The sequence below is a fragment of the Stegostoma tigrinum genome, chromosome 3 (assembly GCF_030684315.1).
Source record: "Stegostoma tigrinum isolate sSteTig4 chromosome 3, sSteTig4.hap1, whole genome shotgun sequence".
Taxonomy (NCBI): Eukaryota; Metazoa; Chordata; class Chondrichthyes; order Orectolobiformes; family Stegostomatidae; genus Stegostoma; species Stegostoma tigrinum.
In genome coordinates, this window is record NC_081356.1 from 68,558,345 (window position 1) to 68,585,630 (window position 27,286).

Sequence of the window (27,286 nt, forward strand, 5' to 3'; positions counted from 1 at the left end):
GGGACCTCTTGCTCATTCCTACAGCTTGCTAACAGCGAGAATATCACTAGGAGGAATCAAGGAGCAGGCGAGTGTGGCTACAAATGAATAATGATTCCTAATAACAACTTAATTATGAGCTCTCTGAGCAATGAGTGTCCTTTATGAAATGACCTTTAGCCTTTAAGCAAAAGCAACCTTGTTATTCTTAAGAGCTGTAGCAAATTACTTCATGACGTTATTCAATGAAGCTAAAATCTGGTGGTTTATTTTCTAGTCTTTCTAATTTATTTCAACACATTAACATCACTTCGTAAAATGAGGATGATACAATGTAGACAGAATTAGTCAAAGCTGCAATTTTAGAAGAGTTCCATGGAGAGGAAAACTAAAATAAATGAATTAAAATCAGTTCAAGGTCAAATTGACAGAATTATAAATAGATACAAAGCTTTAAGCTTACGAACCAAATTATATGAAAATGTCAGAATATACCTGGTCAACATTAATAATGAATAAATCAATTAATTCTGAAAGAGAAAATGTTACTTGAGTACTAGTGAATATTAAAATAATTAATCATGCAAACAAATGATGACTTGAAATAGGCACACAATATAATTACTAACACTTTATGTATTGATTACGTTCCACCATGAGCCAACATTGGCACCCAAACATGCATGACCTTCAAAGGAGTCCATGAAAAGTTTTAACAGCCCACATTTTTCAGAATGTAAAAACAATGGAACCATTCCAGGTGCAACTTTTGTTTTCTTGTCTTGCACACAGAAGATTTGAAGGTGGTAGTGAGGAAGAGTCTTGGGAAAAAATCAAATTTGTAAGCCAAGGGAAATGCATTAGGTTTGAAGCTCGCAAGCATCAGGACTGGTTCAATAAGAATGATATACACAACATTCTCAATTGGAAACACCAAACCCCAACTGTTTTCTGTGAAAGGAATTCCAGCAATTAACAACTCTTCAAGCAAGAAAAACTCTCCCCCAGATCCATCTTAAAAATGAGATTTCATTTTCTTAATATGTCACATATTGTTCTTATCTGTCCTATAAGGGGAAACATTAAGCATAACGCTGTTGAAAACTGACCCCATAAACTCTGGGGTTTATGGAAGAGAAACAAAAGCAAAAATGACAGAGAGCAGAATCCTGATTCAAGAACAATTCCACCCCCTACTCCTCAACATGCCCCCTTTCCTTAGGACAATGCCGTCCTCTTTTCCCACTGGCTTACAGCTCCAGAATTGGCCTGCAGAGTCACATGAGGACACATGAATCATGAAGGAATTGATTATGTTCCTTTAGCGAGGTTCAGTGACTCAGGGTGAAGTAAACAAACTGCAGAAATGGCTAGAAGCTAGAACTATAAGTATGGGTCCACATTTAAGACACTGAATAAAATCTGTTACACTTGTGTCATTTCTGCAGAGTTCAGAGGTGTACAAATGTGCAACAAAGTTAATGTTGAAGAGGATCTTAGAGAAAAGTTGAAATATTCTGGCTCCAACACTGTTTATTTCTTCTCCAAGTGCAGCCATGTCATGGGATCAACAGATTTCAGAGATCAAGACAGAGATGGACAGACTGGTTACAGTAGTGTCCACAGGAAGATGCTACTCACACATTGTCTCAGAGCAGATTGCATGTGTTGATATCTTTCTTTCTTTCTTTGAGTAGTGCCAAAATGTGTCGCCTTTCAGCAAGACTCAAATTTTGTACCAGCAAATGCATTTCCTTATTGAACAGACTTGAGAAGATTAAGATGTTCTGCACTTCACATTGACATGTCAATTTCTTCACGTGCAAAACTTGTAACAGTTGCCATTCACAATCTATCTCAGTGTTAGAGGAGCTGAAATCACTGTACGCAAATGCCATATTTGAGTTCATTAACTTATTGCCGTAACTATCAAGCCAATTATGATACAACACAAAAATGCCAAATTTAGACTGTATGTCGACTTAAGACCATCAATAAAGTCATCAACCCAGACAAGTAACAACTTCCCGCAATCCAAGAAAATCAGCATCATTTCATGACTCCATCTTCCACAAAGCTCAATATTAATACAGCTCTTTCTAGATGCTTCTAGTTGAGCAACGTTAGCATCTTACAAGCTTGAGTTACTCAGAAAGATGTGTTTTAGTAGCACAGAATGGTATACATATAAAAATGTGGACATAGTACATTCCAGAAGATTGTTTCTTCCATCTTGTCAGGGCATGGAAATGTTATTTGATGGCATTGCTGTCCGTGGAAGAGACAAAGTAAAACACTATCAGTGATTATCAATAATGCTCACTTGATTTACATATCACAATTTGTGCTCAACAGGCACAACTATAGATTTGGGGCATTTAAGTTTGACTTTCTAGGGCTAAAAAGTAATAGCCTGTAGGAAAGCCTACTCATAGGTTCAAAGTCATTCAAGAGCTTGCTGTTCCATCTCATATGCAATTGTTGCAATGATTACCAACTTCCATCCCTGAGTATGGAGAGAACACAAAGTGTAAAATGGGAACGAACAATTGCACGGCAGACAGCATTTTATAGATTGAAGGAGAAAATAACATCACCTTTGATCCTGACGTTTCAGGCCTAGACCTTTCTTCAGAAATGCTATCTCTGAAACAATTTTAACCCCACTGCGAAGCCTCTAAGGATGCCTACCCCTCCCTCTGAGCATTTCTGAAGAAGAGTCTAGACCTGAAACGTCAGCCTTCCTGCTCCTCTGATGCTGCTCGGCCTGCTGTGTTCATCCAGCTCTACACCTTGTTATCTCAGATTCTCCAGCATCCGCAGATCCTGCTATCTCTCACCTTTGATCCACATCCATTTCAACCCATATGTTACGGCAGATGCATCAGAAAATTCCTTTGGAATTACACTTTCACAGAACATTGAAGGAAGTGAATGATCTACATTTACATGTCATGGCTATTGTCAGAAACTGAATACAAAGAACAGGAAGCACTTTTTCCACATTTGTGAACATTGGGGCATGTATCTCTATGATGGAAGTATCCCTCTACTCATTATCATGAAGCACTGACTATGTTGGTAATTACATCAGGCTTTCGTCATCAATATTTGCACATCTACGAATAGATCATTTTCATAAGCATATCTTCAAGGTTGGGTATGTTGCAGGACCATGCCACTGAGTTGATCATGCAGGACTACAACATCAAATTCATATATCTCAGCAATGGTATCATAGCCCTTCATATCTCAAAGACTATTTCCACGCTGAGTGAAATAAACAACATTGGTATGCTGTCATTGTCCAGTAGAGGGAGCCATTGTGCAGAGACACATGATGCGTTATTCAACAAAGCGGTGTTTACTGCAGTTGCGCAAGTTGCAATGAAAGTCAAAAGAAGAATTGCAAAGTATCAGAAGACAGAGACAACAAAATCTATGTGGTTCAACCAAACTCAAGATGGATAACTAATTCACCAGGTAATGTGGCAATGTCACTGAACTATTAATCCAAAGCCCCAGGTTAATGTGCTGGGCACATGGGTTTGATTCCCACTGGGGCAGATAGAGGAATCTGAGTTAGCCTTATAAATACCATGAAAGCATAATCAATTGCCCTTTAAAAATCAGCTGTTTCATTAACATCTTTCCGGGAACGAGAATTGCTGTTCTAACCTGGTCTGGGCTATATATGACTCCAGACTCACAGGAATGTGGTTAACCCCTGTTGCCATGCAAATAAATATTCCCAAGTACATTTAGCAGCATTTTTCCTGTATTTGTCTGTCTCTTTTCAATTCAGTACTTCAATTATGTTGGCACATACTTAAAGGCCCATTTTATCCCTTCTTAGTATTTATTTTTCCTCGCACCAGATGCAAGTGAATTTGTATCTTGATGTAAGAAAGGTGTTGAATTATTAGACTAGGTAATTTGTATCTTACCTTGTCTAATAATTCAACATCTTTCTGACAACAAGAAACCCAAGGCTGCGCACAGTACTCTAATAGAGGATTATTAAAGCTTTACGTAGTCTCATCACAACACAGAGAATTGCTGACACAGCTATTGTATGAATGTTATTTATCAATACAGATACTTAGTGAATTTCACTGTTGATGCAATTCCACAGCTTAGTCTAATAATAACTACTTTTTCACTGCCTGTTTAGTGTCTATGGTTTAAGCAGCAAAGGATCTTGCAAATCAGAAAAATTATGATTTATTCCAAATTCTTGGATACTAAGTCTTCTTAGACACTATTAACAAAGTCACTAAGAAGTATTATTGTAATATATATACTGAATTCAGTTAGAGTTTATTCTACCAGTGAGTGCCCACACAGCTTTATTACACGATATGGTTGCTTTGTTCTCGACTCATGTATTTTATTCACAAGGAATCACTCAAAACGTTAGCACATTTTAAAATTAATTTTATCTTAGGTTTAAAATAAAGTAAGTTTGCTTTCAGCCATATTTTCTCACATTATCTAAAAGCAGCACCAGTCCTGGGCATCCTCGGGTGAGCTCCATGGGACTGTTGTGGTCCAGGATAATGAAGTCGTCCTGGCAACTGGCCAGGTCCTCTTGGCCTTGGTGGTCGAGTCACGGCTACATGTGGTGGAACAGCAAGTCTCATTCTTCTTCCATTGGGTGGATAGGCTCCTTGAGCAGGAGGGTGGTTTGAAGAATTAACTGCATTTGCTTTTTTATCTGCATCTCTGCCTGTTGCTCTTTCATTGGCTGAATGGTAAATAAGAAAATTTCATGGTTGATTAGTTTAAAAAATTACTTTTAAAAGTTTTTCTCACTTTATGGCAGGGCACAGTGTATAATTAAGCAAAATCTATACTGACGTATGACCTGCAACCATTTAAAACAACAGCAAGTGTATCTCTGCATGAACATCCTGTTGTAACTACAATTTGCTGAATCATATTACAGTTTTGCTTTTCTTCTAGAGCTACAAGCTATAAATATCAGGGTAAACGCAAATAAATTTATTTTCAAATATACAGTGTGCAATTTTTACCTCACTGACCATTGAAATCAGGGACGTAAACTGTACCAATTTTATTGAGTGAGTCTCCCCTCTCTCAGGTGAAACTGAGAAGTACCTCCACAGACATTATGGAAATTTCGATACATTGTAGGGAAATTAAAAACTGCTGGAGGTGAAGCTGAAAAGAACACCACAGTCATTATGGGAATTTCCCTACACTGTAGGGAAATTAAAATTGGCTCTGTCACATCATATTCAGAATAGACTGTTTGTCTCTACTCAAGTTAGTGCTCCAAGCTTCTCATATCAATGCTGAAGGACCTTACTATTGTTTTTGAACAATCCAAATTTCAGGAGAATGGTTCATAGGTTGCAGATCAGTGTGAAGTTTACATGATGACAGCTCACAGTCTTTTGTGTAAGCTGATGATAAATTTCTCACTTCCCATACTTTTGAACTGTAAAACCAAGCAGGGCAAACTTTAAGCTGATCTAAAATAGGGACTTTCTAAGGTTTTCTCGACTTAGGTATATGGACCTGGATTTTTGCTAAGCTGGGCTGATTTGGAAGTCTTTACAAACAGAATGCAGGACCTGATTTCAAGATTCCTCCCTCAATTTCTGTTCCAGAGTCGTCTATTCATTATATTCACCATTCAAAGGTTCTGCACACAATTTGTGGAGTAAGATTCCTTCTATAATTAGATGCAGGTACGGCATTCTAGAGGAAACTGAGTCATATGTGAGAAACCAATAAACTCAGCTTTCTTCTGCTGAAAGTCTTTGCCTAACAATCTAGTTTCTTTGCAGTTATACAAAAAGTTCTTTTATTGCATGGAGCTATGATGGGGTAATTTGATGGCTGAGCCTACTATGAATGCTTAGCTAAGTTATGAAAATTGTAAAATAACACTTATTTCAGCAGGTAATGTATATATTTGGATTGTAAGTTTTGAAATGTTATTAAAGGATTATCTATCTTTGATGCGCTGAACAGATGCTTGTTTGTTTTTGCAATGTAATGACCACTTGAAGTGGATTTAAGATCCTTTTCATTGGGTCTTTCTTTTAGTATGGTGTGTATGAATGACAGCTCGACTGGATTGCTAGAATTTTTTCACATATCTATTTCAAAACCTTTGTATTGCAATTAAGTAACTCCTGAGGAGTATTGTGAATACGTGTGAGTGGCATTGGGCAATATTGCCAAGGCATGGGGTATAACAGAGCATGGAAGGCATGTCGGTGGAATGAAGGGTGAAGATTTGAGAGCTGATGCACTGGGCCAGTGTTTCACTAACCAACTGGATTTGAGTGTTCCTGACACCATTGCACCCCACTCATCTGGAAATGAAATATGGTAGGCAGGAGATGGGCTTATGGACATGGAACTTTCCTTACTCCCAGTACCCGTCTCCTTCTCAAAAACCTAATCCCCATGAAGACAGTGTGGAGAGAACCTCAAGTCTAGCCCTTTTTAAAGAGGTACTCAGACAATTTAGCACCATAGAGAAACTATGAAATAAATCTGTTAGTCCTTATTTATAAGCTAATGTTTACTTCAATTTTATAATTTGTATATGGGCTGAACACAAAGTGCATTTGGGGAGTTTATGGCTTTCTGGCTTAGTACAGGATTCAAAAGAAAACTTAATAAGCCCTTGAAGACCAAACAGGAAACCGAATGACTGCAAATTTGACTTCTCTATATCATTCATAGGTCAATAGCATTTTCTTTAAAGTAAGGCCTAATATTCAATTTGTTAAGCCCTCATGAAGAAAGTCTGCATTAGTTCTCTTCCTTCATTGTTAGTTAGAAGTTATAGAGACGAATAAAGTTCTATCATCCATATTCCGTAGAGGGAGAAGCAAGAATCATGCAGAAGTTTCTAAATTGAAGTCAGGCAATTTGACATTACCTATGTTGCTGGAGAATTTAATTTTAATGAGCTGGAATTCACCTTATGAAAGAGTGGATGAAACAAATTCAACTTTAATATTTAAAGAGGAATTGAATAAAATGTAAAAAGGAAATACTTGCAGGGGTATAGGGCAAGCATGACCTTGTGTAGTGGAATAGCTCTTTAAACGACTAAACAGAATTGTAGCTTCAATGGCTTCCTTAAGTGTGATATAGTTTATAATTTCTCAGCTGACTGTGTAAAAAGCCTTTTTTTTCTGTACATAAGTAAGGGAATAAGGCATGTATCTGTGCAAAGCCACAGAAAACAAGTCAATACAGCATCTTTTACAGTTCACCCAGATTCCTTTTCCTTACCGTTCTGCAAGGAATTCTGCAGTTCTTCCATCTGATTCGCTGCAGCTTTGGCATTCTTTTTGTTTCTCTTTTTATTTTCATCACTTTGCTACCAATAATTTCAACAAAAACAAATTAGTATCCGTTTAGTGTAACTAAAGACAGCACAGATTATATTCAATTTGCACTCGACTAAGTATTATGAAAGGAGTCTTATTCACAGACAAATCACAGAAGTGTTAAAACAAAGAAGGTCATTCAGTCCATCACATCCACATCAAACCAGTATCTTGAATTAATGCCATTCTTATGCATTTTACCCGTACACTTGCACGTTTTTACTATGTTTGAGGCATATCTGACCTTTTTTTCTCACTGAGAAGAATTAAGAATATATTAGATATTACCGCTCTGTTCGAAATTGAAAGTTTCATGCAGCACATAGTCAGTATAACTGCCAGCCGGGTTCTCACCTGAGAATGGTTTTTTCAACAACAAGCTTCTGCACAAACAGCTTCCCACAGGCTTCTACCCCAACCAGCAGCTACTGAAACAAGACCCAAGAGAAGCCAAATCGAGAGCCTGAACAGCAAAGCTGAATCGGTAAGCTGAACCAAAAGCATCACCAGATCAAAGGGCGTCTGAGAGGGGGGAGGCCAACCAAGTTCTACTCAAACAAAAGCTTCCTGACACAGGCCTGTTCCAAACCAAGAAAACTGACAGCAAGAACCTCAGCAACCGGGCAGACTTCAAAACCAGTTTTGAGTGATTAGCATAAATTCCCAAGATTGCAAAGTTCTTACCTAACTAGCAGGGAGGGGAAGGCAGGTGGTGACAATGTAGTGTGCATTGGGCCCCCAATGTAGGAATTCTGATTGAAGACTGTAATTAAAACTGGTGTTTTCAGTGTGTGTCAGTAGGATAAGTTTTTAATAGTGTTAATCTAGCTAACAGTGCATTTAATATTACAACTTTTCTCTGCATAATTAATTGTGTCAATTTCCTTGTTTATTGCATTTACCTATTTTTCTTGTATTCTACTTACCTTTTGTATTTGAAATAAACACAAGTGCCCTGAAACATCTGTCTACTGTCCTCTTCATTTCACATAAGTCGTGTCCAGAACCATGGATCTGGGGGTGATTCAAACCACTTAAAAATCAAAAAATAAGTGATTGCAAACCAAAACCCTGCAGAAGGAATTAATGTTTTAGTGAGTTAACAAGGTGTAGAGCTGGATGAACACAGCAGGCCAAGTAGCATCAGAGGAGCAGGAAAGCTGACATTTCTGGCCTAGACCCTTCTTCAAGGCTTGAAACATGAGCCTTCCTGCTCCTCTGATTATGCTTGGCCTGCTGTGTTCATCCAGCTCTACACCTTGTTACCTCAGATTCTCCAGCATCTGCAGTTCCTACTATCTCTAATGTTTTAGTGAGCCAGCTTTCCTTACTGTTTTCCACAACAACTAAGGATACTAAATAACTTGTCTCTTACTTCAAACTACAAATAGTTCACTTGAAACTTTAGCGAGTTTTGAGAAGATTTGTAGCTCAGCTTGAGGTTCTGGATGTGAGTTTGCTCACTGAGCTGGAAGGTTCGTTTTCAGACGTTTCGTCACCACTCTAGGTAACATCATCAGTGAGCCTCCGGTGAAGTGCTGGTGTTATGTCCCGCTTTCTATTTATCTGTTTAGGTTTCCTTGGGTTGGTGATGTCATTTCCTGCATTGGTGATGTCATTTCTTGTTCTTTTTCTCAGAGGGTGGTAGATGGGTTCCAAATCAATGTGTTTGTTGATGGAGTTCCGGTTGGAATGCCATGCTTCTAAGAATTCTCGTGCGTGTCTCTGTTTGGCTTGTCCTGGGATTGGGACAACACATCCATCCTAGGACAAGCCAAACAGAGACAAGCACGAGAATTCCTACAAGCATGGCATTCCAACCGGAACTCCATCAACAAACACATTGATTTGGAACCCATCTACCACCCTCTGAGAAAAAGAACAAGAAATGACATCACCAATGCAGGAAATGACATCACCAACCCAAGGAAACCTAAACAGATAAATAGAAAGCGGGACATAACACCAGCGCTTCACCGGAGGCTCACTGATGATGTTACCTAGAATGGTGACGAAACGTCTGAAAATGTACCTTCCAGCTCAGCGAGCAAACTCACATCCAGAACTTGAAACTTTATTGCTGGGTTAACAGAAGGAAATGGAAAGGATAGGCTTCACAGTATGCATGTGGATGTTTCCTCTTTTGGGAGATTCTACAACTGGGGCGTCACCATTTTTTAAAAAGTTGTCACTATTTTAGACAGCAATGAGGAGAATTTATTTTGTCGTAAAGGATTCAGAATCTTTGGAACAACCTTTCTCGAATGTTGGTGCAAGCAGACAACTGAATCTGTTTAAGGCAGATAGATCATTAATAAGCAATGGGTGAAGGTTATTTAGGGTTAGGTGGGAATGTGGAGTAATCAGGTCAGCTGCCATTTTATTTAATGGGGAAACAGGTCAAGGGGCTGACTGGCCTGCTCCTGCACCTAATCTGTACATTTGTATCACCTTCTCAGAATATATTGTCGAGTGAAAAATCTACTTTGGTTGACAAGCCGATTCTTGAATTGCAGGAAGAATTCAGAGGGCGAGTCAGAGGGAAACTTAGAAACACGGAATAAAGGAGCAGGAGTGGGTCTTTCAGCTCTTCAAACTTACTTCACCATTCAATATGATCATGGCTGATCATCTTACTCAGTACCCTGTTTCTGCTTTCACTCTATGCCCTTTGATCCATCCCTTTAACCCTGATAACCATATTTAATTCCTTCCTGAAAACATTCAATGTCCTGGCTTCAAAATTCCATGGGCTCCCCAATCTCTGGATGGTACAAAATTCTCACCAACTCATATCAAGATTGCCTATGCTGTATTCTTAGACTGTGAAGTCTGGTTCTTGTCTCCCCAGTCATAGAAACAACTTTTCTGTGTTTAATTTGACTAGAAATTTTATGTTTTTATGAGATCTCCTTCATTCTTCTAAACTCCAATTAATGTAGGCGGAACCGATCAGTTTCTCTTCAGATGTCAGTTCTGCCATCCCAGGCATCAGTCAAGTAATTACCATTGCACCTGCTCTATAACCAGAATATCTTTCCTCAGATAAGGAAACTAAAACTGCACATTATGCTCCTGGTATTTTCTCACTAAAGCCCTGAACGACTGAAGGAAGACATCCCTGCTCCTGTACTTAAATCCTGTCACTATATAGATTAACATATCATTGGCCTTCTTCAATGCCTGCTGCACCTGCATGCTTAGTTTCAGTCACTGTTGTACAAGGACAGCCAGGTCTCATTGCACCTCCCCCTTTCCCAGTCTATCGCCATTCAGATAACAATCTGCTTCCCATTCTTGCTACCAAAGTGTGGACAATACTGAAACTAATCCTGTCTCAGGCAGAAATTTGTAATGCATCAAGCAACAGAACCTTATTTTAAGAAGCATACAAAAATGTCTTCTCTTGGTCTATCACTGCTTAGTCTGACGACAAATTACAGTGACAACAGAAAACTTGACCATGCTGTTATTCTGTAAATATTTCAATAAAATTTAGGTACTGGTGTCACTGTTATAAATCATACTATTCTTTTGTTAGATAGAATACTTGCATTTTGTAGTTTCTTCTTCAATTCCAAGTTTGCAGCCTTATATGATTCTGAGGTTGCCTGTAGATAATAGATCGCCAAACTGCAAAAGAACAGCATTTACAAGAAATAATCACTTGGTATCAGAGAATATGACTATTGCTGAAAAAGGGACATATTGTCAAAGCTTTTTGATTTGTACTCATCAGGTTAGGTGCAGGCATGCCAAATTTCAAAAGGAACAATAATTTATACTGTGTGAGAAAAGTGTACTAATTTGTTGGCAAGTTGGTCGAGTTGTTGTCATGGAAAATGATCCCTATACTATCCTCATTCCAAACATATGAACCTTCAGCAGGGACATTTTCTTCCCAGCTTATGTTTAATTCAAAAAGGCATAATGCCTGAAAAAATTCCTTCTGCATGCACAGCACATATGAACATACGGAGCTTCCAGCGGGCATAATTGAGCTTCTTTGTGAGTCTAACTGAAAATCTTAAATTGCATTGTATGTGTATTTGTATGCAGGGACCTTTTCTTTGCATATAAAAGAAATTTGTTCTAGCTTTGCACTTTTGTTAAATTAAACAAAAACATACTGCACAATAGTTCTCTAATGCATTCTCCATGGCAGCACCTTGAATAAGCAGAGGTGACTAACTAACTAATCTGCACCCATTTCTCATGTAGCATAAATTGTTGCACCTATTGAATTTTAGCATTCTCTTATCTGTCCTGATAAGTACATGGCAAAAAGATGCGTCAAAATATCTCTTTTGTTTCCTTACCAATTTACAAAATAATTTAGTTCCTTAATCTGCCCATGGGATTTTGCAACACTGAAGTATACTCAGCGGATTGTCTAAGTACACAGCCTCATCAAGATCTGTACAGGTCACAAGGGCATATCACAAATAGAGGCATTCAAATTCACCAATGAGCCTTTATAATTTATTAAAAGTAACACTGGACCACAAATTTATCAACTCTTCTCATACTTTTTACCATGATTGCTTCATGAAGCTATTTCAGTGATGTGATTCAAAACCAATGACACTTCATGGCTTTCCTTATAAATACTTACTCCCAAGTACATATATATGGAATTAAATGAAACAGTCAGATCTATGATTTTGTTTGAATAACATCTTCTTAAAGTTCATTGTTTCTGCTTACTTCTTACTCCTCCTGATCTGTTGAAGGTCTGCCTGGCTTTGGTTATTCATTGCTGGTGATATCTTGTCTGAGTCAATAAGTTATCTCAGAGCCTTAGCAATGTCAGCAAATTATTCACTAATAGTTGACCACACGATTCAAACTCATACTATCCTCAGTCCAAACATTCTATATGAACCTTCAGCAGGGATATTGGGCTAGTGTTTGAATACATACTTACTTCCATAACCAAGGGCATTGAGGTCAAAATTAGCTTCCCTACTGCCAGCCAATGAAGGTCACCTAATTCAACACCACAAGTGCTCAAATCCGGAGCCTGCTGGTCTCTATAACACATGAACTGCTGCCTTAGCAACTAAGCTAGTTCAGGACCCTCCTTTACAAGTTCTACAATATTACATTTATTATAACAGACTTTGCAAATTACAAATATCAAATTTCAGAAATATTTTAAGACATTTACAGATAACAAAGATAACAAAATTCGCATGACAACAGGCACCAATTCTTTAAAAACACAGAAATTGTAAATAAAGATTAAACCCAAATACTCACGCCAGAAGTAAAATGAAAGACAGAATCAAACCGGGATTTGTTGCAGCAGTAAAAACTTTCCCAAACCATGCTGGAAAGTCATTGTCCAGTGTTTCTTGGATAACATCAAACATTCTATCTTTCCCACTGTAAAATAGAAATTAATATCATTTAGGAGTTGTATTTGACTTAACTTTGCCATGATGTTTGCTTTGCTTCGAGACAATAAATTGAAAGCATTAAAAGTTCATTTGACAGTTCATTTTGTTAAGAAAATTGGCCTGGATTGGCAAGGTGTTCTGATCACCTGTCATGACTCTTGCAGCTTTTAAGCAATCAAGGTATAAAATGCACTTTTAAACCATTTGCCCAGTTCCTCAGGGGAATTATTCTGGAAGAAAATCAGCAGAATTCCAAAAACTTTTTTTTTCAAGTGAGTAACTAAGACCAACAGGTCTTAGGTCTGAGGCCTTATTCTCAGTGAGTCAATCTCTGCCAGAGAGCAGTAGGAGTGCTACAAATAGCTTCAAACCTTGAGGAATGCTGGCTGGAATTTTTTTCGGAGTTCTTCATTGTTATCCAATGGCTGGAAAATGCATGTGTGTGAATGACAAGTGAGAATATGTATAGGTAAACTTGGTCAATTTCCAAGCAATGTTACTCACCTAAATGGCCCACAATCAAAGGATGGTGGTATTGAGACAATGGTATAAACTGCAGGCAATGTTGACAGGAACAAGATGATCAGCAGCATGGCCATGTAGAAGTTATTTGATCTTGAAGCCTTGAACACACGCTCATGTGGAACATTGGTGCACATGACTGCCCAGCACTGTAGATACATGGAAGCCAGGAGGCGCAGAACATTGATAGCTGGAAGGCATGGAGCATAAAAGGCACCCATCCTAAGGGGACAATAAAAGGAACAATTGCTTTACTTCCTATATTACAGATATAATAAAAATTTATTATAATTTGGTTCATTTAGATTTTTATTAATATATTATAATTTTATTATATATCTAAACACAGTGGAAATTCCTACTGTGTAAATATTGTTACATTAACACTTCTGGGGATGGATTTACTTGGACATATCAAGAAATAGTGTAAACAAATGGTATTTCTAACAAAAAGTGCTGTAATGAAATGAAATTATCTTTTTTTAAAAAAAATTTGAATTTTTCTGCTTTCTAAAACAACTATGAGATATGTTTTCATTATTTCTTGGCAGTACTGTTAGGAAGCTTCCAATTTCAGTATTTTCTACACTTTGGTACCAAGAACAGGAAAGCAGATTATTATTTGAATGACAATAGAATGGGAAAGGGCCTGGGGCTGGTGCAATGAAACCTGGGTGTCCTTGTACATCAACGACTCAAAGTAAGTGTGTACGTGCAGCAGGCAGTGAAGAAAGTGAATGTTATGTTGGCTTTCTTAGTGAAAGGATTTGAATACAGAAGCGGGGATATCTTGCTGCAATTCTACAGGGACTTAGTGAGACCCCACCTGAAGTGCTGTGTGCAATTTTGGTCTCCTTATCTGAGGAAGGATGTTCTGGTTATGGAAAGGGATGCAATGAAGATTTACCAGACTGTTTCCTGGGGTAGAAGGGCTGATGTACAAAGAGACATGACAGTGGTTAGGACTATATTAACTGGGGTTCAGAAGGATGTAGTGAGATCTCATTGAAACTAAGAAAATTCCAACAGGACCAGAGAGGGTAATCACAGGACAGATGTTTCCATTTACTGTGGAGTCCACGCAGGTTAGATAGGGATAAATCTTTCCCTTTAATAGAAGGGTCAACAACAATCAACAGCAACAGGTGGGATAGTGTAGGGGGAGGGGCTTAGATTAGTTCACAGGTCAGCGCAACATTGAGGGCCGAAGGGCCTGTCCTGTGCTGTATTGTTCTATGTTCCATGTTCTACGTTCTAATTTTAAAGTATGGAGCAGGAAGTTTCGAGGGAAAAAAAATTCATCCAGAGGGTTTGGGATATCTAGCACTTACAGCCTGAAAGGGTGGTTAAGGCAAGACCTTCAGCACATTTCAGAACTATTTAGATGAATACTTCAAAAGACAAATATTACAAGGCTACAGATCAAGTGCTAAAAAATGGGATTAAAATAGATGGATGTTTGGTGACCAGTGCAGACATGATAGACTGAAGAGTCTCTTTTCAACCTGTACAATCTCAATGACTCAACATTGATCCATCAGGCTATTTTGACTGATTAGGCTCCTTGCTCACAACACCAAGTTGTAAAGTTACCTATTAAGTCCCAAGTGATTCTGCCAACAGCATGCCATAATCTACAAAAAAAAATTTCTTTCAGAAAATCCCAGAATAGATGTTCTGAGATATTTTGTATGTCATTTACTACATTAATGGCAAAGATATTGAAAGGGAAGAATGACAGAAATTTGTCTTCATGTATTCTCTTGTAAGAAAGGTAGATTCAATGAATCTCCCATCCCTTTTCATACATGGAATTACAGCTGATGTACACAGAATTTGGTTTCCAGCTTCCTCTGGAGGACCACATGAAGCATGTGGATAACGTCTTATTAGTGTCTCTGAAAACAATGTGTGTTACTTTTATGCTTCACCTACCATATCATTCCTTGATTGAAGATCAGGCCCAGAACATTCCCACTGATATCAAATTCTGCATAAGATGGCTAGATAAAACAAAAGCTTTTGTTCAATGATTTATTCCAAGCAACAATTACAAATTACAGTTGCTTATATTCATCATGCATAGTAATTATATGTGTATTTGAATATAATGCCCATAATTAGTTTGTACTTACAAACCCATATTCAAGGTCCCAACACCAGCAGTAATTAACAAATCTGACAAAAACAGCACGAAGGAAATCTCCAATCAGTATGGTTATGACTGTAGTCAATGTATCAGAAACAGTGAGCCGAACAAACTCCTATGAGAAAGTGAAAATTTATTTATTGCAGTTATATTTCTCAGATTGCAAAAAAGCCCTCAGCTACCAATAACTATTGTTTATTTCATAAATTTGGACACATCTTCCCCTTTCATAAACTGGAGCTTAAATGTTCTATTTGTAGAAATGATTTATTGTTTGAAAACTTAAGCAGAAATTGTGACCAGAATTTTCTGCTCCATTGAGTGGTATGGGCAATGATGAGAAAATGACAAAATTTAAAAAAAAACAGAATCTTGAAATCAAGAAAAGTTTCTACATCTTCCCCTTCAGATTTACGCAGCAAGTTCAGAACCTTGCTAATGAGTGATGACTACCTTATCTCTATGTATGCCATGTCCACTGAAATCCAGTCAGATCAGACCTTAACCTTCCTGCCCAAAGTATTCCAGGAAGTTATGGGCAAACTGAGCGTAGCCCAGTGGAAGTCTACAGGATATCTCTCACTGTCACGGGGGCACTAGAACAGCACCACTAGATCCTAAAAACAATGATCAGGGCATACTGCCATGAGTACCTTCAAGCCTTGGATAATGGACCAGATCTTCTATTCACCATTAGGGACTCATCCAATGAGTCCATCAGTTTTACTTCATTTAAATCTAATTCTACTCAAGGAGAGATTTATTTTGGACAGAAGGAGAAAGTCTCCATAATAGACTTGTGAAATGGCCTGGGAACACTTGAAAATCTATCAAAGCAGTGATAATATGACAGGTAGACAAGCATTTCAGGGCTTAAACATTTCAGCTAGGGCACAACTATTTAGTTACTACATACAGGTGAACTCTTACATAGGAGCCGAGAAGTTCGGTGAAGTGAACTGCCTGACTGGAACCCCTCATCAAGGAGATTAAAAAAAAGCAAAGGCTGTGCCATGACAACATAGTATAGTAATACCACTGCTGAGAAGGGGACAAGCAGGGAATGGTCTGTCTTCACTGTCACCACACTAAAGGGAAGGGTAACAATGGGAATGAATTAGAGTGATGAGATAGTGAGGTTCAGATCAAATCCTCTACTACCTATGTAACTAACACAGAAACTATAGCAAACTTGCACTCTCATTGACACACCAAGTGCAGAACAGTGAGCAGAGTTAGCAAAGCTGCATCCAAGGGACTGTGCACAAGCAATCCAGTCAGCACCACTTTAACTCTACATGATTTCAATACAAATGATGCCCCTCTCATAAAGTAACATTCATATTTTTGAGGTCTGGGAAAGTTACCCCAGGTTTAGAAGGTGACTAACTTTACTAGGGAGCACCAATTGATAAATTAGGGCAATTGTGCGAGCTCCCTAGTTGTACTCAGGCCCCGTGAGGTTCTACATTGACCAATGAGAGGTTAATGCTGTGACAAGAGCCAACTGCTAGCCAATACGCCAACTAGAAGATTACATAGATTGCGTAAGTAAAGCAGCCTATGTTACCGAGATAGTTTTACTCAAGGCAGACTGACAGGTTCCCTTGACTATCTGTGTGAAGAAAATCTCTTCTTTCATAACTCCAAAGAGGTTGTACTAGTGTCAAGCCATGACATTTGGAGTCCAAAACCTATTAAAGGCTGAAAGTATTTGATACTGCCAAGCTTAACTAATTGGTGAGTGTACCTAGAAAACCTCCCAGTGTACAGTGGCTCTGGGGAAATAGACTTAGAGCGACTGGACACCCTCTTCCTGAAAGTACAATCAGCTGAGTGAGCAATCAATCTCACAAAGAATGGGTTTGCTAATACCAAAGTGTCCATCTTGGGCACATTGTGGGTCAAAAGCAAGTACTTCCCGTGGCTGAAAAGATAGAAGCAGTAGCACTGTTCTCTATCCCCATAACAAAATGGGAAATCATGAAGTCTTGGGAATACTTGGGTTCAGCAAAGGTTTGTTCTAAACCACAGTCCAATACCATGCCATTGACAGTCTGATTTCAGAAAGAAGCAAAGATAGTATGAACTGAGAAATGATAAACTGCTTTTTAACAAGAGAGGCTGTTATTGCAGCTCAAAACAGTGGTTAAAGTAGCCATTGATGTGAATGATATCAGGGTAGGGTTTTTCTCCTTCAGGAAGACAAATCCAAAATAGAGATACTCCAAAAAAAATCTAACAAATATCAGAGACAGCTGTTCACAATGGAAAAGGAAACTCTTAGTTTATTACTGGCTCTGAAAGACTTTAAGGTACTCTGAAATGAGTATAGGGAGACCAGATCTAAACCGTTGACAACTCATTAACTTTTGTGAGATATCTTAAGGTGCAGAATGCTGGGTTTGTCTGTGGAAGCTTGTTCTTCAACTGTACCACTTAAAAATCACCCACATTGCCAGGAAACTGCAGTGAATCTGTATGGAACCAAAACAGACCTGGTTGGAATCGAAAATATGGTATTGATCAAGACAAAAAGAATGAAAATGTCTACTATTGTTCTTTATATTCCATTTTTTTTCAATTACGCTGATGGTTGGGAACTTTGAAATATTACTTTATTTTTACCCCTGAAAGCCTGAAGATTCTTACATGTACCAATACATGTTCAGGTGTCAGACTGCTATGAAGGCCACAGTTGAAGCCAAAGAAACATAGGAATTAGGAGCAGGAGTAGGTAATTCAACCCTTCAAACCTATTCTGATGATGGGTGATTTTATCCTATTCTCAACTCCACTTCCTGCCTGTTCCCCAGAGCCTTTTATCCTGCTTTTCATCAGAAACGTATTTATTTCTTTCTTGAATCTGTTGATTGATCTTGCCCCCACTGCACTGAGTTCCACAGATTCACAAATCTCTAAGAGAAATAGTTTCTCCTCATCTCAGTTCTGAACGTACCTCCTCTCACTCTTCTTTTTATGACCTCTTGTTCTATACTATCCTACAAGAGGGCTCATATGTTCAACATTCACCTTATCAATCTCATTTAGCATTTAACATACCTCCATTCGATTCACCCCTCACTCTTCTGAACTCCAGCGAGCACAAGCTCAAAACAATTCAACCACTCCTCATACAACAGCCCTTCCATCCCCGAAATGTTGGCTTTCCTGCTCCTTGAATACTGTCTGACTGGCTGTGCTTTTCCAGCTCCACATTTATTGACTCTAGATTCCAGCATCTGCAGTCCTTGAGGTCTCCATATCCCTGGGATCAATCTGGTGAACCTCCTCTGAACTGCCTCCAATGCCACCACATCCTTCCTCAAGTAAAGAGGCCAAAACTTGACACGATATTCCAACTGTGGCATACCCAATGCCATATATAATTGTAATAACACTGCCTTACTTTAATAATCCAGTCCTTTTGCAATGTCAGGATTTCATTTGCCTTTCTCATTAAAATGCTGCACCTGCATGCCCATTTTCTGTGACTCATGTACAAAGACACCTAGATCCCTATCCGTCCTTTTAGTTTTCTGCCCAGAATGAATAACCTCACACTTATCCACACTAAATTCCAACTGCCAGATTCTAGCCCATTCTCCTAGCCTATCAATATCCTTCTGTTTACTCTTTATCTCCTCTTCACAGCCTGCTTTCTGACCCGTGGTATCATCCACGAATTTTGCTATGTTACACTCTGTCCTCATTGGCAGATCATTTACATTGATTGTGAATAGTTGAGATCAGCTAGTTGGCAGGCAGACAGAAGAGAAATAGAACAACAAAAGAACCCTCTCTCATCTTAAACAGTGAAACTTAATCATGACCAAAAAGGATTAGAACCACAAATACTCAACCAATCTGCAAAACCAAGGATTGTGAAACCAACTGTTCAACTACCATTGTCAGCATTAAATTTATCATTTACTGCAGTGTTTGCAATGTTCAACTATCGGTTCATCATGAACCATTCATAGACTGATCCAAATACCTGCTTTTTTTTAACCTTTTATCTTTTTGGGCTCACTTCTTATTTCTAATCTGTCTGTATGTGAATTGTGTAAATTTTGTTTCTAAAGTCTAGTAATTAATAAGCTCTTTTTTGTTTATTCAAGAAAGCCTGGTTAAATTGGCTCTGTTTTAATGCACATGTTCAGTCCATCTGGATGAAAGGTAACCAAAAGAAAAGTATCCTTACTAAATTAACTTTGCTGCAACCAACTGATAGCGTGGACGATAAAAGAAGGGGACCCAATTAATCTCTAATAACCCAACAGCTTAAACATTTGGGGGCTCCATCTGAAGCCTATCAAATGGGGGAATCTCACCTGGGAGCTGGCCACAAGACCAGGAACACCAATCCCATATACATGTGTCCAAGGCATTTCAAAGGAATGTGATCTAGAATATTGTATATACCAATCAGAGGGTTGGCACATTGACTTGTCAATCACATGAAAATTAAAACCTATTTCAATTAAGTGACTTAGTGATAAAGATCTTGGGAATCTAGGTTCAAATTATACAGACTTTAGCATTGGATCGACACGTAATTTTTTTTGACAAAAAGATACCTGCCCCACCATGGTCTCCCAGCAAGGCCCTCTGGGTACAATTGCAGGATCAATATCTAATGCAGGACGTGAAGTTGAGTTCTCCAACCAACTTCCATTATAAAGATTCTTCTCCCAAATAGTAATATTGTATTTAACAATCTTTTCTTCTTCAAGCTGAAATAAATAATGTGAAGAGATAGAAACTTCATCAGCCTGTTATTTGGGATGTAAAGTCACATCACAATAAACTATTGCATTATTCTTGCCTTAAGGTTAATTTCATCCAATAATGCGATTATAAAGGTGTAGAGGTTACCAAGAAATAATGCAAAAATGCGGCCCAATTGCCATTGGAGTGCAATCCGTGGATGGTAGTTCTCTAAAGGACTAATGATGTCGAATAGCATAGGACAGAACATGCCCAGCAGTGACATGACCATATTTACCTAATTAAAATAAGACAAGATTAATCTCATCATACAAATCCTCACAACATGAAAAATTTAGAGAAGAAACACTGTAACATTTCAGTCTTTTGACGGCACATGTAAGAGTTCACAAATATCAAGATACTCAAAATAAATCTTGCTCATTGAAATTTTTTAAGTGCAACTAACTTTAATGGATCACCGTATAAAGGTACAAGTATTTGCCAGAGATAGTAGGAAAGGCAGATGCTGGAGAATCTGAGTGACAAGGTGTAGAGCTGCATGAACACAGCAGGCCAAGCAGCATCAGAGGAGCAGGAAAGCTATTTGCCAGTTGTCTTCTCATTTGAAAATTTTTCTTATGTGCAAATAAATCTTAATACATTATTTTTATTGCATTTATAAAGTCAAAAAACATAATAATCAGAATAATGCTTCCTCCAGGATAACAGTGTGAAAATTCCCAAAACGTATACAGGCCCACCATTAATAAGGATATGAGCATGCAGGCTTTCTGTCAGGCACAGTGTTGGAAAATTTTGCTGGAATTGCATGCCCACCCACCATCTGATTGCATTACTGATCCTGGTTGGTTTATTGTAAATCACAATTACAGTAGTCAATTGCAATAAGTAAGACAAAAGGATTCCAAATTAATTTCATTTTCGATTTCAAGCATTTAGCCTATCTATCAGATCTTGTATCCATGTTACATCATAATTCCTTCTTCTCATCTCAAGTGGGCCACACTATTGTAACGCAAGAACAAGGAGCCAGCTAAAGTTATAGAAGTTCTTGCATTAAAACAGGGTGACCCAACTGATATGAGAAGAAGGAATTATGATGTAACATGGACACAAGATCTGATGGATAGGCTAAATGCTTGAAATAGGAAAGGAAATTAATTTGGAATCCCTTTGTCTTACTTATTGCAATTGATGACATTCAGTGCTTTAAAATTTAAATCCCCCTACAGCCTCATAACAACCTTAGATTGGAGAAAGGCGTTTCATTTTTAACACTCTGAGTTCATATACTATGAATGAAAAGAAATGTATTATATGACATCAGTTGAAGCTCATTTTAATAATATCACAATTACATGACCAGAAATATTATACACCTATTTGAGATTTGTGAGACATCCTCAGAGTAGTAGACATCAATGGTACATGTCTTGCCTGAGTTTCTTTCTCACCTACCTCGGGTCAGCCTACAGTAAAGTCTTCCCTAACATTTCCTTACTATAATAAGTGACATGCTTTAGCTGCAGCAGCGAATTATTGATGGATTCCTTTGATGTATATGTCTACATCAATAAGGGGAAAACTAAGTCTGAAGGGAATATCTGCAGATAGAAGAGAACAATATTGACTTTGTGTGACAGGCTGTACATTTTGTTTCAATGAAGATGAAACCTTAGGGAGGTGCATAACTGATCTACTACCTTACATTTCACACTGAATCCAAGAAGTTGAATATTGATAATCTCAGTAACAACAGATTTAAAGAATAAACATTAGCTTGGTTTTGTAATATGCAATCAAAAATAAATGCAATAAAAATGCAATAAAAATAAAAGGTAATTATCTTGTTGAAATTATTCACTCTTAGCCTGGCATTATGATGCACATTATCAATTCTGTATATATAATATACTGAGCCTACATGATGTCAATACTGTTCTAATTTTCACTTGTATTAAGACAGTTTGACTAGTAAACATCAAAATTCAACCTTCAACCATGCGCAACTGGAGATTCCAAACTCCAGTGCTAAACAATTCCAGCAACTATTCCATGTGCCTGTTGATTAGTGAGCTCCTCACCAACTATAATAAAAGGTATCAATCAGTTTAAGGTTAAACTGGTTAACTCAAACATATTTAAAGAAATAAAGACTTTATCTGGTTCCGTTTATTCAGGTTCAAATAGCCTGCATTTTTTAAGAAAAATATGCAGTTGAATATGGCTTTACTGAGAATTATCTGATCTGTTCTTGTACCAGATCGTCATTTCTCTGTATACCTACTGCATTAGATCAGCAATTGGCTTAGCCACATGGCTCCACAACTCATTGCAGGTTCCCCACTGTTACTTATGTATATATGTAACCTGTGCAGCAAACCAACAGCTCCCTTTTCAATCAATGTCCTAACTTATAACTGTCCATTTTATTCATTTCCTTTTGCAGGTATCTTTCCAAACTCTGACTCATTAATTCCATTTCAAATTTCTCCATCTATTACATGTCTGAATTATCTTTCCACCTCATAAAAGAGCTAGGTGAAAGTTCATAGCTTTGGTCAAAAAAATGACACATATATGTCACCGCAAACTGCGGTGGATGTGTGGTGAATGCTGGGACAGTGAGTAAAATTAGTGAGGAGTTAGACAGATTTTCAATTGGTAACAGGTTGAAGAGTTATCAGAAGAATGCAGGAAAATGGGGGTGAGGAGCATATCAGCCATGTTCGAATGGCGGTGCAGATTTCGATGGGCTGAATGGCCTAATTCTGCCCTAAATTTTATGAACTTATAAATTTAATAGGAATTTTGGACTTAGTTTGTAACTATCAGTTTTACCATAGTACAGGTAAAGTCATCACAGTCCTCTTATTAAAGATAGAGAGCCAGTGGTGGTTTAACCTGAGGGTCACCAAGCCTTCAGCATGGGGAGAGTTGAGAAGGAGAGTCTTTCATGTTAAGCTGTGCCAGCACAGGAACTGAATTCATGCTACTGGCATCACTCTGCATTGCAAACCAGCCATCCAAGCTAACCAACATAATAAAATGTGAGGCTGGATGAACACAGCAGGCCCAGCAGCATCTCGGGAGCACAAAAGCTGACGTTTCAGGCCTAGATCCAGCCTCACATTTTATTATCTTGGATTCTCCAGCATCTGCAGTTCCCATTATCACCAAGCTAACCAACACATGGCTTTACCTTATATTCTATGAGAAGTGATGGAAGGTATTATAATGCTTCTACTCCAGTTAAGGTGCAGATATGTAAATAATATGTTTATGTAAGCTAATTACATGAGTGTGATTCCCCTAAGTAATCCTGTGTGAAGGCAGTAGGATTTAGGCAGAAAATAGAATGCAAATGCTGAAATGCAGAATACTGCTAACGATAATTCAACTTATACTTCTCAGGCAATGCCTCTTCTGGGAACTGTGGTGGATACTCTGTTCTTTAGGATGTGGGTGAGAGTTTAAAGAGTGTTGTCATAGACCCACAAAATTTCAGTTCTATTGACCCATTCACTATTGCTTCCCAGGACCATCATGAAAAATATGGCTATTGGCCTAAGGAAGCATCAGTAATGGTACTAAAAGTTCCTTCATACAGGTTTTTGTAGTTGTGTTCTGCACATTAATCTGGCCTCCAATATGTATCTTGGTCTAGGCCTTAAAAGGTTAAGCTGCTCTGATCTTCAATTTCCTTCTGACCTTTCGACGTCTGTTGAAAGCTCTTCTAATGTTGTTTCAACTCTATTGATTTTTCCACTCTTTATACTGGTGTGTTCTCTCTTAGCAGAGAATTAACAGAATAACAAGCAGCAGTCAATCTTGAAAGCTCGGCTCATCAAACATCATTGTGAGAGATCCCCATTGCAAAAGAACTCAATCAGCAGAGTCTATCATCCTAGAAAATTATTGATTCATGGGTTATAGATCCATGCAGTTGCATTTCAGGAGGTTTCTGCATATAATGTGAAATGAACTGAAGTTTTTAGAGCAGTCACTTGTTCTAGAAGCCCTCTTGGACATAAATGCCATCGGAATGATTTCACAAAGAATTATGGTCTGGATGATCTGCATTTATTTGTCTTTTCATGATACTTGTCATTACATTTTGCAGCTGTGCACTAGGTTTTTAGCAATTTATTTACATGGACTCCAAATCCCTTTCTCCATCACAGTTCTTAGAATTTCACCATTATGAAATTGTTTGGATCTTGGATTGAAAGTGAAGAGTGTTATATTTCTCATTACAATATAGTCTCCGTAATTTTCAAAGCTCAATTAATGTATGTTCTTTTCTAATTTCTTGTTCAAATCTAACAATTACACTTTCAGTTTAATTTAATATCTGTTTGTAGTAACATCTATTGCTTTATCCGTGTATTCATTATTTATGGTAAAAGCTCAGACTCTGTACAGATCCACGTGATACGTTACTTATCACATCCCACAGAGTAGAAAGATTTCATCCCTATTCTAGGTCACCTGGTGGTGCTGCATTACAGACCACTCAGGGAGTGCAAGTTGCTGTGGCAACACGCACTTTTACATGCATTTTGTAGTCTGTGGCTGAGTAGTTACGGTAGCGGCTCCAAATTTATTTTCACCACACAGATGACTGAATTTTTGTTTTCCTCTGTATCCTGCCTCCAAGTAAGTTATTAGCCATGTGTCAAAGTTATTACTCATTCCATGTTTTCTTTATTTGATGATCATTTGATCAAGTATTTCAGAAAATGTGTTAATAAATGCTAACGTTTGAATTTGTCATCTAAATAAGAGGGAGATCCTCTGATTTTGCCTTATATAGTTTATTGGATAGTATTTATTGTTTTATTTATTTATGAATTTAAGCTGGCGACAGGTAACCAAAAATGGGAGTAATGCATCCATAGTGAAATTAAAGTCTCCATCGTCCTAGGAGACACTAGGCTGCTCTCTCATTACAGAGAGACAACTGATGGTGAGTTTAAACTGAGGGTAAGATTAACACAATTGATACACTTCAGGTATGATTAAGAGTGACCTGAGCCAGCTTTGAAATTGAGCCCTCACTGGGCTGCTGACTTGCAATGCAGAGAGAGGCATTAAAAGACAATTGGGCAGATTTAGGAATTTACAAATCATAAGGCTCCATTTAGATCAGATTGACAAATAGTCTACTTAAAATAATTAAAATCCATGTTTCAAAGTACAGTAGAATTATGTAACTGTTCCACATGTCAACCTGCTCCCAGAGTTGTGAAAAAATACTCTGTGCACTAACTTCATTTCTTTCCCACCATCCATAGTCATCCAGTCCCTCCTGTGCAAATTTCTGAGACCTTCTGACAACGAAGAAAATAAGATAGCCACTTCCAGCAAGAGTGAGGAGTACCAAGACGTTGGCGAGAACACGTAAAAATTGGGTTAAATGGATATTTCCTTCTTTCCGATTCTCCTGTTCTTCAAGTATAGATTCCTGTACGCAAATTAAGCAGAGCAAACAATTTCTAATGTGAACCTTTAATGAATACAATACTTTAGTTACATACAAGCTCGATGATCTATCAGAGTGATACAATGTTAATAATCTAGGCATGCTACCATAAAGGTCTGTGTTGTATCAAAATATGGCTTTGTACATGGATCAGCCTGCTGTCCCCAAACATCACAAACTAATTAGCAGCAGATAGATCATGGATATCTGGTGGATTTTTCATTTATTTTACTATTCTGTATTGGCAATAACAGTAGATAAAACATTTAAGAAATAACTTAATTTAGAAGGACATAGAAATAGAGAAGGTAAAATCACCATGGTCTTACTAGACTGTAAGGCAGCTCTCTCACGAGACAGAGATGACTGGAGGTGGTTTAACCTGAGGAATACCATGCCTCAGGTGAGGAGAAAGGTTGAGAAGGAGAATACTTTTCATTGTAATCTCAGTCAGTGCAAGAACGGAACTCACACTGCTGGCATCCTGCTGCATTGCAAACTAGGGTGTTCAGACAACCAAGCTAATCTCTCCCAAATAGACAAAGCATCATGTAACTGCTGCTTTTGCAGTTTGTTAAACCCGGGCCTTTATACCAAATGCTACTAGCAAAAGATACTTAAACATATATTGTAACAGAAACCTGAAAACAGAAACAGGCAATTCAGGTTCTTGATCATATCCACTTCTCAATTACATTACAGCTGTTATGTGTCTAAAGTCTATCTACTCACCTTGGTTCCCTGGCCCTTAATTCCCAAGTGTAACAAAATTCCAGGTTTTGACATTTTCAATTACTTTAGCTGCAACAGCTTTCAGTGGCAGAGAGTTTCAGATTTCCACTGCCATCTTAACGATTAATTGCTTCTCGATCATCCTTGAACTGCCTACTTCTAATTTTATGGCAATCTAAATTGATTCTGGACCTTTCATCGCTCGAAATAATTTAAACTGCCCTCTCAAATCTTTTAATCACCCCCTTAATCTTCTGTATTAATGGGAAAACAAGCCCAGCCTGTGTAATCTATCTTCGTAATTAGCTCCAATATCAAACAAGAGTTGAAAAACACGTGAAAAATGTTGTATATTCACTCATTCACAAAGTTGAAATGTAATTGTGTTGGATAATATACAATAAAACATTTACTTATATATTCTAACTGTATTCTATGGTATCTAAATATTTTAAAAATGGTTTCGTCACTGGGAAGACTTAGAATAAGTGGGGTCAGCTACAAATAGAAGTTCCACAGGAACTACTTCAGATTTCTTTCTGTCTCTGCTATCTATAAGTGATGGGAGGGCACACTTAGAAATATTGGGAGATAAATGGGTCATCATTGTAACAATTTCCTATTATCCAATGATCTTTTAGAAACATCAACTGCCATGATGATCTTGGACAGCATGCTGACCTTGGCCACCTAAAACAGTATTTGGCCCCTTGCACATGGTAATGGGGAGTCCAATACCTTTCTTCAAACCTCACAGCAAAATGAGTCTGCCCTGAATGGGGCAGGCATTCGATCTGGTGTACACAGGATTATTCATTTGAACGCTGAGGAGCAAGAGTTCTTCTGAGTTCAGAAGCACTTCTGATGACCATTGGTATCTGCAAATGCCCCCGAATCCTGT

At 38.0% G+C, this 27,286-nt stretch overlaps 1 protein-coding gene across 1 annotated transcript in view; it reads right to left on the reverse strand.

The window, feature by feature from the left end:
• Nucleotides 1–504: 504 nt before the first annotated feature.
• tmc1 (transmembrane channel-like 1) overlaps nucleotides 505–27,286 on the reverse strand; it is a 100,289-nt gene continuing 73,507 nt past the window's right edge. Inside the window, exons 15-24 of the mRNA XM_059644661.1 lie at nucleotides 25,441–25,635; nucleotides 20,263–20,442; nucleotides 20,015–20,170; nucleotides 15,421–15,549; nucleotides 15,221–15,288; nucleotides 13,268–13,507; nucleotides 12,624–12,749; nucleotides 10,916–10,994; nucleotides 7,264–7,351; nucleotides 505–4,726 (exon numbers count right to left, since the gene is read on the reverse strand). Of these exons, the coding sequence (XP_059500644.1) occupies nucleotides 4,470–4,726; nucleotides 7,264–7,351; nucleotides 10,916–10,994; nucleotides 12,624–12,749; nucleotides 13,268–13,507; nucleotides 15,221–15,288; nucleotides 15,421–15,549; nucleotides 20,015–20,170; nucleotides 20,263–20,442; nucleotides 25,441–25,635 (1,518 nt within the window). The 3' untranslated portion in view covers nucleotides 505–4,469. The remainder of the gene's footprint in view (nucleotides 4,727–7,263; nucleotides 7,352–10,915; nucleotides 10,995–12,623; nucleotides 12,750–13,267; nucleotides 13,508–15,220; nucleotides 15,289–15,420; nucleotides 15,550–20,014; nucleotides 20,171–20,262; nucleotides 20,443–25,440; nucleotides 25,636–27,286) is intronic.